The 18,353-nt window shown below is 40.6% G+C and overlaps 1 protein-coding gene across 3 annotated transcripts in view; it reads right to left on the reverse strand.

Annotated features, from left to right (window-relative positions):
- GPC3 (glypican 3) overlaps positions 1–18,353 on the reverse strand; it is a gene marked incomplete at its 5' end in the record, with an annotated part of 437,280 nt that overhangs the window by 105,652 nt on the left and 313,275 nt on the right. For all 3 annotated transcript variants that reach the window (XM_079727248.1, XM_079727247.1, XM_079727246.1), the window contains one exon: positions 17,975–18,095. In XM_079727248.1, the coding sequence (XP_079583374.1) occupies positions 17,975–18,095 (121 nt within the window). The remainder of the gene's footprint in view (positions 1–17,974; positions 18,096–18,353) is intronic.

Genomic DNA, 18,353 nt, shown 5'->3' on the forward strand with positions numbered 1-18,353 from the left:
GCACATCCTCCTAGATGTCCCCCACACTGAGAGGGCTCCAAGAAACCTCTGAGGGCTTGCCATCATCCAAAATAACACTTCTGAGTCTCCAGACCTGAACTGGCTGCCTACAGGGTTGAGGGGAACCCTTCAACCTAGTAGATGTCTGGCTGCCACATACCACGATGGCACTTGGCTCCGCAAGTTGTGTGCTACATGGCATTCACCTGGTGACTGTTTACCATTCTCTGCTGTACTGGGGAGAAAAGTTTATCATGTTCTCTTCCTCCTTTGGCCCTCTATAAATACACCCAGTTTGTGTGGGCCTGAATTGAACACTCTGGCAAAAAACCAACTTTCTCAGGAAGAAAGAGATCAGTTGCATTACAACACAACTTGCAAATTCCTTTCCAAACTTCTGGTGTTTTTGCTTTGAAAAAAAAACCTGCTGCTGTTCATCATCACTAGCCAAAAGCATTTATAGATTACGGATTTTTTTAATCTAGAAGGGAACATATAGCATGCATGGTGCTTTTTATTAGATGTTTCGAAACACCCGGCAGTACCAGTGCTCAGCAAGTGCTCGATAAATGCTGTTTAGTCTTGATTACTGTCTTTTTCCAGGAGCCATTTTTTACTTTCCATTAAAGACAGAATCACTAAGGGCATAGAGAAAAAAAATTGACCTATAAGAAAAATTCTTACATTATGTGGAACATGAGAGTGGGTGGACAGGAAGAAGCGGAGTGAGGAGTTGTGGGGAAAGAGGTGCCCCTCCCTCAGGGAAAGTAGCATGGCATAAGTGGGAGTCAAGTCCCATATTTGGGGGACCTATAAAAGGAAGGCAACAAGTATTTTTCTGGAAGAGACAGAAGTTATACAAATGGATCAACAAAAGAAAAATATAAAGCCATGTTGGAGACTACAGTGCTACAAGGAAACAGATGTAAAAAATGAATGCGGGTCCCTAGAAGCCAAGGGCAGTGAGTGTCTCATCGATTTTTCTAGTCCCTGTGCCCATCAGGGGATTGGTGGTGCAGTAAGGCAGGCCTGGACTAGGGTGATGGCATACAGGTGGAAAAGGATCTCAGACAAAGAAGGTTCCAAAGAATGATCTGAAAGCACTTGGGTGACTGAATGGCTACAGGGAAGAGACTTGAGGACTAGTGACGTCAGCAGAGAAGTGATAACTTCAGTGAGTGGCACATAGTAGGTCCAAAGAAGATGCTGAAAGTAGACAAGGTCGCAGACCTGTTTGTCCTCCTTCACAGAAACTATTTCCTAGGGGAAAGCACGAGAAATCTGTGTATACAGGCTAGGTGGTGATAAAGATTTTGATCACTTTATTCATTTTCATAGGCTGCAAATAAGAAAGTTTCCCAATATCTAGCCATGTATAACTGAGGGGTGAATCACCAGAGTCTTCAGGATCCAGAAAGATGAGTCCAGAAATAAAAGAGACACATGAATGAATTCCTATTTCAACTTAGCGCTTCAAGCCTCAACAAGCTGAGCTTGGAGTTGAAAGGAGACAGCCAGAAAATGCAAGTTCCCGTTACTCAGGCTCTGACAGATAAAAGGAGGTTTTCCAAAAAAAAAAAAAAAAAAAAGTAGGTTTTCCATCTTCGCTCAATACTGTATTTTACAGTGACAGAATAGGCACAGCAGGAGGGAGCAGGCCACAGCCTGGGGTCTCTGTCAAAGATCATTGCAGAGCCGCCAAATGGAGGTCAGAAAAGGGAGACAGAACAGTGGGTACACAGATTCCCCAGGTTCTGCCAAGTTAAGGAACTTCTGAACAAATGGAATGAGGACTCTCGGGGAGGACACGGTACTACTATTCCACCACGTTTCTCAAGAAAGGGAAGAAAGAGCAGATCTTCAATGTTCTCACTATAGAAAAAGAAACGGTAATTATGTGATGGAATGAAGATGTTAGCTAATGCTATGGTGGTCATCATTTTACAACATATAAATGTATCAAATCAACATGTTGTACATCTTAAACTTTCATGATGTTATATGTCAATTATATCTCAATAAAGCTGGAAAAAATAAAATTTTAAAGTGAAGGAAGGACTATTCTATTTTTCTTTTGTTTTTAAACATCTTTATTGGAGGATAATTGCTTTACTATGGTGTGTCAGTTTCTGCTTTATAACAAAGTGAATCAGCTATACATATACATATGTTCCCATATCTCTTCCTTCTTGCATCTCCCTCCTTCCCACCCTCTCTATCCCACCCCTCTAAATGATCACAAAGCACTGAGCTGATCTCCCTGTGCTATGTGGCTGCTTCCCACTAGCTATCTGTTTTACGTTTGGTAGTGTATATATGTCCATGCCACTCTCTCACTTTGTCACAGCTTACCCTTCCCCTCCCCGTGCCCTCAAGTCCATTCTCTACGTCTGTGTCTTTATTCCTGTCCTGCCCCTAGGTTTTTCAGAACCATTTTTTTTTTAGATTCCATATACCTGTGTTAGCATATGGTATTTGTTTTTCTCTTTCTGACTTACTTCACTCTGTATGACAGTCTCTAGGTCCATCCACCTCACTACAAATAACTCAATTTCGTTTCTTTTTATGGCTGAGTAATATTCCATTGTATATATGTGCCACATCTTTTTTTTAACATTTTTATTGGAGTATAATTGCTTTACAATGGTGTGTTAGTTTCTGCTTTATAACAAAGTGAATCAGCTATACGTATACATATATCCCCATATCTCCTCCCTCTTGCGTCTCCCTCCCACCCTCCCTATCCCACCCCTCTAGGTGGTCACAAAGCACCGAGCTGATTTCCCTGTGCTATGTGGCTGCTTCCCACTAGCTATCTATTTTACATTTGGTAGTGTATATATGTCCATGCCACTCTCTCAGGAAGGACTATTCTAGATGACTTTTGGCAGCTTTAGAATATTCTGTACATACTTTTATGGTAAAACTGTAGTGTAACATTTAATATTTTCTTTAATGCTGGAAAGAATCCCCCTACTCTCTTTCTTTCTCTCTGTACATGTGCGTACACTTTCTCCCCTATTCACATCTGTCCCGTGTACAAAATACATTCACCCTATTCCAATAGCCTGTAAAGTCTCAACCCATTACAGTATCAATCTAAATCCCAAATCTCATTAAATTGTCTTAGCTCAAAAGTCCCAAATCTCACCATCTCAATCAAGTACTAGTGAAATGTCGCAGATGGTCCATTCTGGGTCAAAACTGCCCTCTGTCTGCGTACCTGTGGAACTAGGAAACAAGTGATCTGCTTCCAAAATACAATGCTGGGACAGGCATAGGATAAAAGTTACAGTCTCCCTAAACTGGAGCTAAACAGCCAGTTCAAAAGTGGGAACAGAATCCTTCACTTATTCATGCAATAAATAGTTATTTGTTGCCTACGATGTGCCAGGCACTGCTCTAGAAGCAGAAGATACAGTGGTGAATGGGGCAGAGAAGACCCTACCCTTGTAGAAGTGCTGTAAACAAGCTTTTACGCTGCCTGCCTTCTTCGCATCTGCTCTGACCAGCAAGGGCACGGGAGTGCTCAGGTGGAGAGAAAAAGCGGCATCCAGTGCCTGCCAGCCAGCCCGCGTTGGTGAAAGGTCAGGTCAGCTCATTGTCAGCACGTGCTTGAGTAAACTGATCAAGCATGGTCCTATATATACAGTGTATAAAGTTCTTGGAGACCATTCTAGGGCAACAGCACAAACTGTAAGTAGCTGCCGTAATTAGAAAAACACAGGAGTTGATAACAAATTGGGAAACTATGTTTTAAGGAGGTTGGGGAAGGCAAACAGTCACTGGTCCCCTCGGCTCCCCTCCTGCTCTTTGTGAGGCTGTCACGAAACACAGTCATCTTTCTAACACTTCTAAGCACCCACAGTGGCAGCTGAAGAAAAACCACTATAATCTCTCTCAATCTTTCTCACAGTTTCGGTAACTTTTGAGACTTGGGTGAATGGATGGCGCTCAACATTCAACAGCCAAAGAGCCACTTTTCATTGGAATCCTGACTATAAAAAGTGTGTAACAAATTGATTCAAAAAGTAATAGTTAACACATTCATCAGGGGCTCTAAATACTCCATTGTGAGAACTTCTACTTAAGGTTCAATGAGGTACTAGAATTAAAAAAAAATTTTTTTCTACTGTGAGACCTGGATTAGGTACTGGTCTGCTGTGCAGTCACACCACGCTACCCTCGCTCCTGAGACCCGATCCACTGCCCGCTGCAGCTTCCCCATGTCCTGGCTAACAGCCAAAAGATGACTGGCCCGACTCGAGGGACAGCGCGGTTCTCATCCCCTGAACTGTTCCGTCCGGAAGTGGAAAGAAAGGTTAATGAATTTTAATAACAAGCTTCGCCTCTCTGCCTCGTAAAACCTATCAAGCTTAACTGGACTCCTTGCTTCCAATTTCTGATCTCCAAGCCACCCTTCAAGCTCCTCGTGGAGCTAACATCATAAAACACTGATCTGACCGTGTCAGTCTGGCTCCTATCCCTGCACTGGCTCTCCACTGCTAAAAAAGTTTAGATTCTCTATACTATTCATGGCCCTCCCCAATTTTGTACCACCACCTTTTCAGTCTCATCTTTCACTGCCTACATCCTCTTCCACTCTGGCTATTGATGTACCTTCATGTCTTTGTGCCACCGTGCATACCACATTCCTCTGCCAGGAAGATCCTTCCCGCTAACCTCTATCTGTCAAGATTCTCCTCATCTTTCAAAGCCTTAAAGGCTTAAAGGCTACCTATTTTTGAAGTCTTGTCTAATTCCCTTGGTAGAAATTAATCCTCCCCTTCTCTGGGTGAGCAGAGCACTTGGTTGATGCTTCTCTTGTGACACTTACACTATGCCTTGGATTATAGGTACGGAGGTATGTTTTCATCACCCTCCTTGAAAGCAAGAATTGTGCTTACGTTATCCCTGTAGCCTTGTCCATAGCCCCTACCCCCAGTACATAGAGCTGCTCAATACTGAGCAAATGAATTCAAATGATAATGATATATGTATATGTGATAAGTCTGTATAAGGAGGAGGGGTTCTCTATGTCTTTATCAATAGAGCCCACCAAACTCTGCACCACACATAAGGTGAGCATTCAGTAAATAACTGCTAAATAAACAGTGAGGAAATGTATATGTATATGTATATAAAATATACATATTATATAAATTATATATATATACATATTTTATTTTACTTTATTTTTTTCCTGATGAGTTTCATTTTGAAAAGGGGTCATAGAAGTAGTCATGGTTTAACTGATTTCCAAGAACAAAGGCTATTCAACCAAGTAGAAGGTCAGAGCCGAGCTCCACCTCAGCATCTTATCATGAAACCTGTAGCTTTAGCAATAATTTGTACTGTGGGTTATCAGATTGCAATTATTGATCAAGCAATTTGCCACACAATAGCTCAGGGAGTGGTATTCTGTAAAAAAGACACCAGCAATAAGAAAACTGCTCCCCACAGGGATACCCTTATCCTACACTTGGGTCTGGCGGACAAAGGCAGCAGCACCACTGGATTCTGGTCTAGAGATCCTTCGGCTCTCAACTGCCTTCAAGCATCCATATGCAGCTATAACGAACTGCCTCTAGCCTGGCTTAATCTTTTGTATTAGCTCATTAATGAGTCTGGATTCCTTCCCCATTTTCCATGGTATCCCAGGCAGGGACAAAGGCTCAGGCAGCAGGGGACAGCTTTCCTTTTGCCTGACAACAAGTGGTGGCTGGTCCCAGCCTGTAGCTAACAAATTCCATAGTTCTTTGATGGTAGAGCCCATGGAAGGGGTCTTGTCTGCCTTAGGCTCTGCAATGCAAAATTGAGCTTTGGGAATTTGGGCCTAGGCAGTGTTCCTGGCATTTGTGACATCACCCTGACAGCTGAAAGTGATGGTGTCTCAAGAAAGCTAGTAGCCCCAAGCCCTGTGAATTCTTTCTGCTCTGTCGGCATGTGAAATACACACACTCATGAACATTTTATAATGCCGCTCAAAATCATTCTAAATACCTCCTGCGAGACATCTGCCAATAAGGATATCAGGTCAGCCGGGTTTTAAATATAGGAACCTCTCACCATCTTCAACCAGAGAGCAAGATGCAAAAGGAATGCAGATTAACTTGCCCTGAACTTTATAGCTCTGAAGTCTCTTCACTTGATACCATCCTTCCATGAAAGGTCCTGGTGGGGCTGAAGATTAAAATGGGACTTCTGGATCATGATCTGTAAGATCTCTAAGCTGTACTCTAAGGATAGCCTACCTATTTATAGATGCTCCACTTCAGGGCAGAGTTCAATCTTGGGAAAAACTGAGGAACTTAAACACACACTCCTTCATATATATATATGTGTGTATATATATATATATATATATATATATGTACATATGAACATATATAGGTATGTATATATGTATATATACTTTTTAAAATTTATCATCTTCATTTTCCATTCAGTTACTTTGAGCCAAACTAAACTTTAAATAATTCAAAAATCTGTTGAAGATTGGCTAGATATATTTTTCCAAGAACCTTTACGGTTTAGATAATTATGTGCAAAATTCTAAAATCATTTAAACAATAACCCAAACTAGAAAAGTTGTAGTCTCTACATTCCAGAAAGTGATAAATTGAGGCAAAGTGAATCAAGCTATTTAAAAGGTTACTTCTGACTTTCCTTTATGTTAACTCTTCATACTATCATAATATAAAGAAGAAGAGTAGCTTTAATTTATTGTGTTATTACATGCATCATCTCTAACACGTCTACTAACCCTTCAGGATAGATTGTAGTATACCCATTTCACAGATTAGGAGACTTGAGTACAGGGAGGTTGGATAATTTGGCCATTAGCTAGGCAACTACAAAGTGACATATCTGGGCCTTAAACACAGATCTATGTTTGGGTCTAAATCCTTTGTACTTTCCCCCAAACTAGATTACACAGTGTTGTGGCTCTCAAATTTCTCATTATGACTCTAAATCACATACCAATAAGACTTTACAACCAAAACAGGTAGTACTGGTTTACTAAAAACTCATGTGGAATAGTGAACTTTACAATCCCAAATATTTCTCTAGCTACTTACTTGCATGCCCCTCCCTCCATTCCCCCCACCAATAATGGCCCCAACATCAAAAGAGTGGCTAAGTCATGTTTGTGAATCTACATGTAATACTTCCCATTTCTCCCTGTAACATTTCACTTTGCTACTTTTCTCTGCCATTCCATCCTACTGAGACATTTTTAGATCCTGATTGTGTTATCTACATATTAGCTAACCCCATCTAGCTTCATGCCATCACTAAATACTAGAAGTATGCCTTCTCTGTCTGCAGTGAAGTCACTGGTAAAAACTTTAGGCAGTAAAGGTCAAAGCAAACAACTAAAAGCCTCTCTCCAGGCTGACACTGATATGTTAAGAAAACACTCTTTAGGAATGATGGTTAATGAGCTACACATTTACCCAACTATATGATTACTTAGCCAACATTTTGTGTCACTTGTTTAAAAATGATCATAGGAATTTCTATCCAACACTTTGCTGAAATCTCGATATACCATGTCTGCAGCACACGCACACACACGTAAGTGGAAATGGCCTGATTTGTTCGGAGTGAGCCCACAGTGGCTCCCAGTAATCATCACTGGGATGAGCGGCTTCGGAATGCTCATGCTCTCCAAGATTCTAGTCTAGAATCCTGGGAACGTGTGATACCAGGCTACCTGACTTGTGGTTTCCACAGTCCAATTTCCACTTCGTATTAAAGGTGAGGGTAAAAATTTGTGCCTATCTCCAGTCTTTTGACTCTTCTTCTACTTGTTATGATGACTCAAAATTTGCTAATAGTGATACCATGATAATAACCAGAAGACTCTTCAGTGCCCTGGGATATAACTGATCTGAACTTGGGCCTCATTATCTATGACATACCACAGTGGTAATTCTCTTAGCTTTTTTGGTTTTGTCAACTGCTTACCCATGGTACAGAATAGATATTACCTTGAAAACTGATGAACTAGCAAAATATGGACTGTGAAGAAAATAATATCTAGATCAACTAATTATACCAATAAGATCATACTTTAACTATGTTAGGAAATTATCCAATAAAATGAAGTACATATGAATAATAATGCAATTTTCACCTTGGACATTAATTACAACTCTGCTGGAAATATTCCACTTAATAGCTGCTATGCAAAATCACTGTGGTTGCTATCTAAAGAAAGCATATAGTTAGGGATACAGAATTGACCCCATTATTATTATTTTACATTCACTAAGTACTAACACTGAGTCTACATGGACTATGGAAACACCCCTGGTCATATGGCAAATAAGTTTACATTTGAAGGTTAGGTCTCAAATAACCACGGGCATAAAGGAGTAAGGCCAAACCTTTGGTTGAGCCAGTTAACATGGGGCTGCCGTCCAGGGGCAAAAGTATCTGCTCTCTGTAGAGAAGCTAGTTTTATTCCTATTGAACTTTGTCAAAATCCTAATGACATGGGCAAGGAATACTTAGTTGTGTTGGTCTTCAGCTTCAAAGAAGATGCTTTTGGCTCACTAGTACAAGAATAATGGGCCTTCCAATAGGAACGTCACTTCCAACAGGAATAACGTCACCACCAAGCCATTCATACTTTCCATGTTGTCTCCATTTTAACTAACAATTCATTTTAGGAAGTGCCTAATGGGGATTGGAAGGCATTCTGTGACTGCCTTGTGTATTGCAGATACTTAGTACATTCATCGAGTGAATGCTCAAATGAAGAAATGGCTCATATGGGATTAAACCTTTAATATTAGCTTCGAGGGCTCCCTGAGACTTTTATCGTTTTAGCAGTTGAAACCCTTTGTTTAAGTGAAATCTTACTTAGAAGACCCATATGTAAAGCAGATTTTAGACATGCTCTGGTTAAAATAGGAACGGGGGGCTCAGAATAACCCCCACAGCATCTCTCCCACATCTCTACTCCCCGTGGAATACGATCTGAATACACTGCCTGAACAACTGAGCTAACTGGCACAGAAACCCACTGAGTAATATGGTGCTAATTTTGCCATCTGGAAAGAGGGAGAAGGCACTGGATAAGTTATTACAGGGTGCCCAGGAAGGTGGAGGAGTTGAGATTCAGAACATGAGAGTGAAAGGATGACTAATCCTGAATGTGGACAGGAGCCCAAGTCAGACTCTATGAGTGGGTATAAGACCAGGAGCAACAGCTCCTGCTGAATCTGCTTGGTTCTGGTCCAGTGATCCCAGCAGAGAGCCCACCCCCACTCCCAACCCACGTGCAACAACTGCTCACTGGGCTGAATGAGGCAGGAGGCACTGATGTGTACTTGTTACAACCAAACACTAGTTAATAGATATGATAAGAGATAAAAACTTGGCAAATTCATGCCTTGTGCTATACCACTTTTTGTTCCAAAGATGAACGGCTTAAGTAGGGGCTTCTGCTATGATTGGGAGTACTGTATAAGAAAATGTGCTCACATGTCTGCCAGCATGTTTTGCATTATACGAGAGCCTTTGGAAGCAGAGCAAAGTCACTGTACAATATTGATCTGTTCATTTTCCAGTCCCAGCTTTGTCATTTACTAGCAGCATGACTTTGGACAAGTCATTCCACTCTCTTGGCTTTCATTTCCTCATCTATAAAATCAGAGGGTTGGACCCTATGACCTAAAGGCCCCTGCAAACTATAATCCTGCACTTATGTAACCCTGCCTTTTAGCACAGAAACTGGTTAATACTGAATATGAAAAGTACCTTAAGTTAAATAAAAGTTTAGAAATAAATTGAGGGCAGCACAGGTTGCATTCTTTGAATGAACTGATCAATAAAATACTGTATATGAGGGTCTATTCTGTATATGCCACTATGTTGGGTGCTACAGAAGACAAAGAGTTGTATGCATGATCCCAGACTTAAGGAGCTGACAGTCCAGAGGCAGGATAGATATATATATATATATATATATATATATATATATATATATATATATATATATATATTCATAAATATATCTGGGTAAAAGTTGTCTCTGAGTTTCCAAATAGTATTTGAACATACATATACCATTATACTGCTTATAATCCAGGTTTATGGGGCTAGAGAGCAATCGTTTGTAACTGCTTATGTTTGCTGTGTTGCATTTGGTCAGTAGGTAGATGTAAATAGAATATGAGACCTTATGGATTTCATAAGATATTTTGGAAATACATTTCTAACTTTGTAAACCTGGTAGTCTTCATAATTTGACAGAATTTCCTTTTCACACGTAAAACCTGTCTTCCCATAGCTAACACTTCTAATACTTCCTACTAAAAAAAAAAAAGTTTATGGGGCTTCCCTGGTGGTGCAGTGGTTAAGAATCCGCCTGCCAATGCAGGGGACATGGGTTCGAGCCCTGGTCCAGGAAGATCCCACATGCCGCAGAGCAACTAAGCCCGTGCGCCACAACTACTGAGCCTGTGCTCTAGAGCCCGCGAGCCACAACTACTGAGCCCGCGTGCCACAACTACTGAAGCCCGCACACCTAGAGCCTATGCTCCACAACAACAGAAGCCACCGCAATGAGAAGCCCGCACAGCACAACGAAGAGTAGCCCCTGCTCGACGCAGCTAAAGAAACACCGTGCAGCAATGAAGACCCAAGGCAGCTAAAAATAAATAAATAAATTAATTTTAAAAAAAGTTTATGAAAGAGTACAATACTGCAATGAAAAAAGATCATGTATTTTCCTTCATTGCTAAGTCAAGATCACCACAACACTGCTATCAACAACATTTTGGCCTACCACTCTTGACTCATCTTCCATTTTTGAATAATTTAATTTAATGTGCAAGGACTAAAATACATGACCCAATTTAAGTACCTTTAATCCTGTATATTCTAAATAAAGCAAATAGTTCATTTTCAAGAAATTTAATATGAAATACTTGGGAATTAATCTTGGTGCACTGTTATTAAACTGTAGATAGTAATTAAGATATTAAAAACACATGCTCCCCAAAGCCACCAGACACTGTAATTATTTTTCAGTCTATTAAGCAAAATGACAGAAGATTTTTTTAATGATAAATGTGTTTTGGAACGCATCAGCTAATTCCCTTTTACTTCATGAAATCATGGTTAGCTCCACAGAGTCTAGATCTGGTATTTAAAGACCAATTCACATTGTCCTTTTGTAACTCAGAAGTCATTCATTGGCTCTTGTTAACATGCCATTGTATGGAATATTGCTCAGCCATAAAGAGAAACAAAATTGAGTTATTTGTAGTGAGGTGGATGGACCTAGAGACTGTCATACAGAGTGAAGTAAGTCAGAAAGAGAAAAACAAATACCGTATGCTAACACATATATATGGAATCTAAAAAAAAAATGGTTCTGAAGAACCTAGGGGTAAGATGGGAATAAAGACACAGACCTACTAGAGAATGGACTTGAGGATACAGGGAGGGGGAAGGGTAAGCTGGGATGAAGTGAGAGAGTGGCATGGACATATATACACTACCAAACGTAAAACAGATAGCTAGTGGGAAGCAGCCGCATAGCACAGGGAGATCAGCTGGGTGCTTTGTGACCACCTAGAGGGGTGGGATAGGGAGGGTGGGACGGAGATGCAAGAGGGAGGAGATATGGGGATATATGTATATGTAGAGCTGATTCACTTTGTTATAAAGCAGAAACTAACACACCATTGTAAAGCAATTATACTCCAATAAAGATGTCAAAGAAAAAAACCAAACATGCCATTGTAGATACTCTGTCTTTCACACACACACACATATTCTGGCTCCATATGGAAATGGCATTTACTAGAGTTCTGCCACACTATTTGTATGTGAAGAAGTGTGACAGACACTGACACATATTTTCATTTGGAAAGGCCTTTTTTAAAATTTGACTCTCAAAAGGTTTCTCCTTTTGTTTAGAAACTTGAGATCAGTGTTAGCTTTTCTAGCAACCATTGGAGTAGGCTAGCATTTTATGACCCTCACTGGTTTTATTGTGAGAAGACTATGGAAAAAGTTACTCAAAGCATTTTCGATCATGCCTGAGATTCATTTAAAGATTTTTAAAAAAATACATACTAAGGTATGTCCTGGGTACTTTTCTGACATGTAACAACTTTATTAATTAACTGATTAAAAGTATAACTTTTGGGACTTCCCTGGTTGCGCAGTGGTTAAGACTCCGCCTGCCAGTGCAGGGGACACAGGTTCAAGCCCTGGTCCAGGAAGATCCCACATGCTGCAGAGCAACTAAGCCCATGCGCCACAACTACTGAGCCTACACACCTAGAGCCCGTGCTACGCAACAAGAGAAGCCACCGCAATGAGAAGCCCAAGCACCGCAACGAAAACAGTCCATGCTCGCTGCAACTAGAGAAAGCCTGCGTGCAGCAACGAAGACCCAACGCAGTCAAAAATAAATAAACAAACAAATAAATAAAGTTATAAAACAAAACGTGTAACTTTCTATTTCAAAAGTCAGTCTTGGGCTTCCCTGGTGGTGCAGTGGTTGACAGTCCGCCTCCCGATGCAGGGGACACGGGTTCGTGCCCCAGTCCGGGAAGAAACCACATGCCGTGGAGCGGCTGGGCCCGTGAGCCATGGCCACTGAGCCTGCGCGTCCGGAGCCTGTGCTCCGCAACGGGAGAGGCCACAACAGTGAGAGGCCCACATACCACACACCCAAAAAAAGGTCAGTGTCTTTTCATGACACCAGAGTAATCTGTCAGCCATCTTAAAACATTTTTCAGGTATTGATGAAGGGGGATGGAAGTGGATACGTTCCACTGTCTGCTCTACATTTAAAATTTTCTTCTACCATTTAAAATCATTTTATGAATTCGAGATAGCTAATCAAAAGTCTGTCTGCTGTCTGTAACTCAAAGTGCCTCAGTTTCCACACCGTACACTGTGGTGGTCAGTTTTCTAAGACTCTTCCCAACTGAGACTTGGTAAACAACGTGCTTACTCTTTCTCTGCTGCTGATTTTAGAGCTTCAGACCATAGACATTACTATATCAGGGACTTGGAAATCATTAGACAAATTAAGGAGTTTCTGCTCTCTGTACTTCTGCCCGTCTTTTATATATGGATCACGCTAACCATAGCAAGGTGTGCCATGGCTTTAAAGATGTCGAAGGAAAGAGCACAGAGACTGAAGGCCATTATCCTGGATTCTAGGTCTAGTTCTACCACTTACTATATGAAGATCACTTAGACTTCCAGTGCCCACAGTTTCTTCATCTGGTAAATCTAGGTAAAAATGTCTGCTTCTGAGAGTCATTGTGGAGATCAACTTATGTAATGTACATGAAAGCTTTACAAACTGAATTGTGCTATGCAAATTTATGGCAGAATCATTATCATTCATATGGAGTCACATGGCTAACAAGATGTGAAGACAGGTCACCTATCTGATTCTGGAGGAGCGTGATAAATGCAAAAGTGTTTTTACAGTTTAATGCTTTCATAGCCTAATGAGAACAAGGCAGTAGAACAGAAGAATTGCATGGGGGGAAGGGCAAGTTTAAGTTCCATCTGCCCAGGCTGGATGACTGGTGGGAAGGGAAGAATCTCTGAAAAGATGAGAGGTTACAAAGTAGAAAGGGGTGACCTGGGAACAGGGTGTTTTAAAAAGAGTGGCAGGGCAGAGAATAAAGTCACAAGACTTGTTCACAAGAGGGTGCTGGGTTAAAGCCTGACCTTGAGCCACAAATCACAGAATCACACGGCTGGAAGGAATCTTAAGAGGCTACCTCGTCCACACCCCCCGCCATTCAGTAGGGCATTTCAACCATCCCAAACAGATGAGACTTTATCCAAATTTGAATGAAAAGCTCTGACACTAAATGAGCAGGTATTGACTGCTGTGGCTTCAACTGTTTACAACAGGCAGGGAAACAATTTCTGGAATTTCATTTGAACCTGAACTGAAATGGGAAAAACAATAAACAAGCTAGATTTTCCTTGGGAACAATAACTTCTGTAGCAGTTTAGGTACTGCTAAATTAACACTAACTACACAGCTACTCTTAGAAAATGTTACCAACAGAAGTGGGTTAGAGGACAAACGGCCCACGGTGTCATGTGTGAAAGAATGTATTGTGATCATTCCTGGTATTTGTGGGTCCTTCTCTCCATGCAGGAGCCCTGGAGCAGGATACTAAGAAAAACAAAATTTGGTTTTTTTAAAGCAATATGGCCCAGCAAATTCCAGGACGGACACTGAAGACTTAAAAGAGTTCAATTCCTCTCCTAACACAAGACAATAAATCCTCACACAAATTAGAAACTGAAAAGGAAATAAAAAGGGTCTTCATTTCCAATCGTGGGAATGTTACACAAGAACTCTGGCTTGCAAGGAGGAGGGGAGGACATTCCACACCTGCAGGCCTTCCCAGGAAAGGGGCCCAGGCCTGACCCTGAACCCATCCCCTCAAGGTTACACCGTGAGACTGTCAATATGGAAATAATGTTACATTATTCCCTTAATGAATATATTATTTCCAGTGCTATCAACAGTAACCATAACCTGAAAGGAGGCAGCTGAGAATTTCCATGGAAGAAAGTGAAGAGTTATTTTGGGATGTGCTCATAAACGGCCTAGCTACAGTCCATCTGGATGGACACACATGGGCATACATGCATAGACACAAGTATCTCCGCATTTACAGTTGTGTACACTGGAGCATCCTACTGTAGTTTAATAGATGCAGCACCAAGTGAGGGGCTTAGGAAAAAGAACATTACACTCCTGGATTCAGCACTCACTTACATGTGAACTGGGGCAAGTTAACTTGATTCTACCTCCTCATCACTAAAACTTTAGGTCCATTTAGCCTGGCATTCAGTGAATCCAGATGTTTGGCAGTGTACAGGAAACAACATCTGGATGATTAATTGAATTTTCAACTGAACTTACTGGATGATTTGGCAGCATGTCTGCACAGCCTTTAATGGCTTTCTGCCTCAGTTTCCCTAGCTATAAAAAAGGGACAAACATTATCACTTACCTCGCAGGAGGTAGTGAGGGTGAAATAATATCCAAGGGTAACAATGAGTTCCTGAAAAGCATGATTCTTTGACACTACTATATCTTATACAATTCCAGGCTGGATATTTTTTCCAACATGAGCAGTTAGACTTTTAGGACATGAAAGCACTTTGAAATATGGTTCAATGCTATACAAATACAACACATTATCATCATCATCATCATCGTCCTAACATTCTTCTTTATGACTTCCCTAAAGTATCTCACTTTCAGATTGAATCATGGCCAAAATATGAACTTTACTGAGGGTCTGAAAGAAGACATGCTTTGGCCATGTAAAGCAACACAGATGAGAAAAAAAAATCAATGTGGGTGTTTGGAGCCCAACCAATTTAACAGCTCAATTGAAACAGGTAAAACTGGTCTATCAATGAGAATTAATTGGTTGCTCAATGGTATTTGTAAGGGAACCAAAAATGTTCACACATACACCATGGCAAAAGTAATTATAATGGTGACCTTTCTGACACTGACAATATACACCTCCCTACATATGAAGTGGCTTCAGCTTTTGTGGCTGGAAGTTAGTGTAAAGAGAAAGAAGGAAACAATATGGGAGAGAAAAGAGATGCATCAAAGGGATCTTTTTGATCCACCCAAAATTTGGGTGGCAGAATTAGACTGGCAAAAAGCATTGGAATACTGCTCCCTTTCAAACTCACTCAAGTCCTGCCTATAGAGAAAATCGTGAATGTAATAATCATCTTAACTCTGTCACGCACATGCAACTATATATTTGTGTATATATGTAAAGATGCATAATTATATGTACATTTTATATAATGGGATAATAAAATAGATATAGATACATAGATATAATTTCTCAACCTCATAATAACCTTGTAAGGGACTGTTTTGACAACTCTAAGTACCATAGATGAGAAAACTAGAGCTCAGAAAGGTTGAATGATTTGGCCAAGGTTATGTATCTAGTAAGATACACAGGTGAATTCAGATCCATCTGGATCCAAAGCCCATCTTCTTTTCATGATATTACATGGTCTCCCACAGCATTAATATCAAACATCCAAAGTCTTTACTAAAGGGGCTTGCTATAAATATTTTTAGTGACTATTGGATCATATGGTCTGATGCAGCTTTCCCTTTTTTCATGGTGGGCATCCAGTCACAGGTCTTTCTCTGATATTTCTTATGAAATCCTTCTTACACTAGCCTAGCCCACCTTAGGCCTAAGCAAACCCCCCAAAACTGACGAGCAACATCACTGTCTGGCTCTTCATTATAGGCTGCCTTTTATTTGTATTTAAGCACTTTCCATGCTTGTGCGTCTCCTCCAAGGAAGCTGTGAAAACAGATGGTTAGACTTCTTTTGAATCCTCAAACTCCCTGGTACCTGGCTGAGCACACAGTAGGTGTTCCTTAACGTCTCTTGACCAAAGAGATCTGTTGACAATATTCTTCATTTAGAATTAGGGGCACAGTAATGGACCCTGAGATTTTTAGCCTCACCAGTGCTTGGGTCTAGCCAGTTGAGTGGAGCCACACAGACACATTTGGTTTGAGATAATTTGGAAATAATTCAGAGGAGAAATACTGCCATTGTCCCCAGGTAAAGCACACCAGTTCAGCAGTGAGTGGTTTACATTGTGCTCTGAACTCTTCAGAGGTGTGTTTTGAAATAATCATACTATATCTAACCAGGCTTTATAGAACTTAGTGAAGTTGTGAGTTCACCAAAAGAAGGATCTGTTATGCAAATACTGCCACTATCCTGTGCTCAGCAGCAGTAACAACTATTTATTACTCAAAAGTGTAGTGAATACTTTCACATGCCATTTGCAGTGAAATACAGCACTATTAGAAAGCCCTTCCAAACATTTTCTAAAAACCGCAAATATTTCACTGCTAAACTTCATATTAAAAAATGAAATCATGCCAGCGTTGTCATACAGAAACCTCTGTCCTTGCATAAGGATTTTAGTTTTATTAAGTTCTTCCTAGGCTACAAATAGAAGTCAGTGGTGCCAGCGCCTTCCCACCCATGGACCATGGGGTAGGAACACTGTCACTCTGGTATCTGGTGGCATTTTTGATGGCATTTAAAAAATTGTGGCCACAAAGCAATCACAAGCAGATGGTACAACTAACTTCTATTTGTGTCTTAGTTACTAAACTCCTTCTAAGAGGAAAAACTGTGTACAGGTTAAGGGAATCTGTGGGTGTCTTGGTGCATGGCAGTGAGTCAGAAGTTGGCAAGGGTGCAGTGAAGCTGGTCCTCTCGTATCTTGCTGGTGGCAGTGAAAGCTGATACATCCCCATTGGAGAGTGGTTTGGAAACATGCATTAAAATGCTCATATCCTTTAACCCAATAACACCAGTATTTTAAGAAAATGATCTAAGATCAGGAGATAAAGCTACCTCTCCTGCATAGCGCCATTTATAATGGCAAAAATTTGAAGCAATCTGAATGCATAGCAAAAGCAGATTGATTAATTATAATTAATACTTAAAGGAATCTTTTGCGGCCACAGAAGATGATTAATATGAAGATATATGGCAACATGAAAAAGTGTTTCCAATATAGTGTTAATTTTAAGAACTAGAAATCACTTGTATACTTCCAATCATGTAAAAAGTCTGTGTGTGATTTTATGAACAAATATTTAAAAAGAACGTGTAAAAATGAAAACAAAATAGACTAGTTGGGTTGTGAGAAGTGCTTTTCCTTCTGTTTTCTCTTATATTACAATATTTTCTTTATAATTTAAAAGCGGGGTGGAAAACAAGGGTCAGAAGTCCTTTTTTTAGCAGAGAGAATCTTTGAAGAAAATGAACAATGGCTGCCTCTCCAAAAGCCCAAGAATACAGTTTGAACACTGGACATCATTCATCCACCACTTTTTTGCCATTTCCATTTTTGTTGGATATACACATACCTGGTTAATGTGCTTCAGTTTGTCAATAATTTGACTGACCACTGGCTCAGGGCCCTTCATTTTCAGCTCATGGAGGTTGAACTGATTTTTCATTCCATTTCTTGCTGCCTTTTGGCTGTACCTGGGAAACATGAAGATAAAGAAAAGGTTTGTCACAAGAGAGCTCCAAGCAAAGTGCAAGTTGACCGTATTTGGCACCAATGGTCAAGCTGACCGCAGGCTCTCTTCAGCCTTCCAACCCATGGGATGACTGCAGGGTACAAAGGTAGACCACTCCAGATAGAGTCTACCTGCAGTAGAGAACATTCAACAGTCAACAAGTATTCATTCAACATCCTTTTTTTCTAGGTGTTGGAGATACACCAATGAACAAGACAGA

The sequence above is a fragment of the Hyperoodon ampullatus genome (genome assembly GCF_949752795.1).
Source record: "Hyperoodon ampullatus genome assembly, chromosome: X".
NCBI lineage: Eukaryota > Metazoa > Chordata > Mammalia > Artiodactyla > Ziphiidae > Hyperoodon > Hyperoodon ampullatus.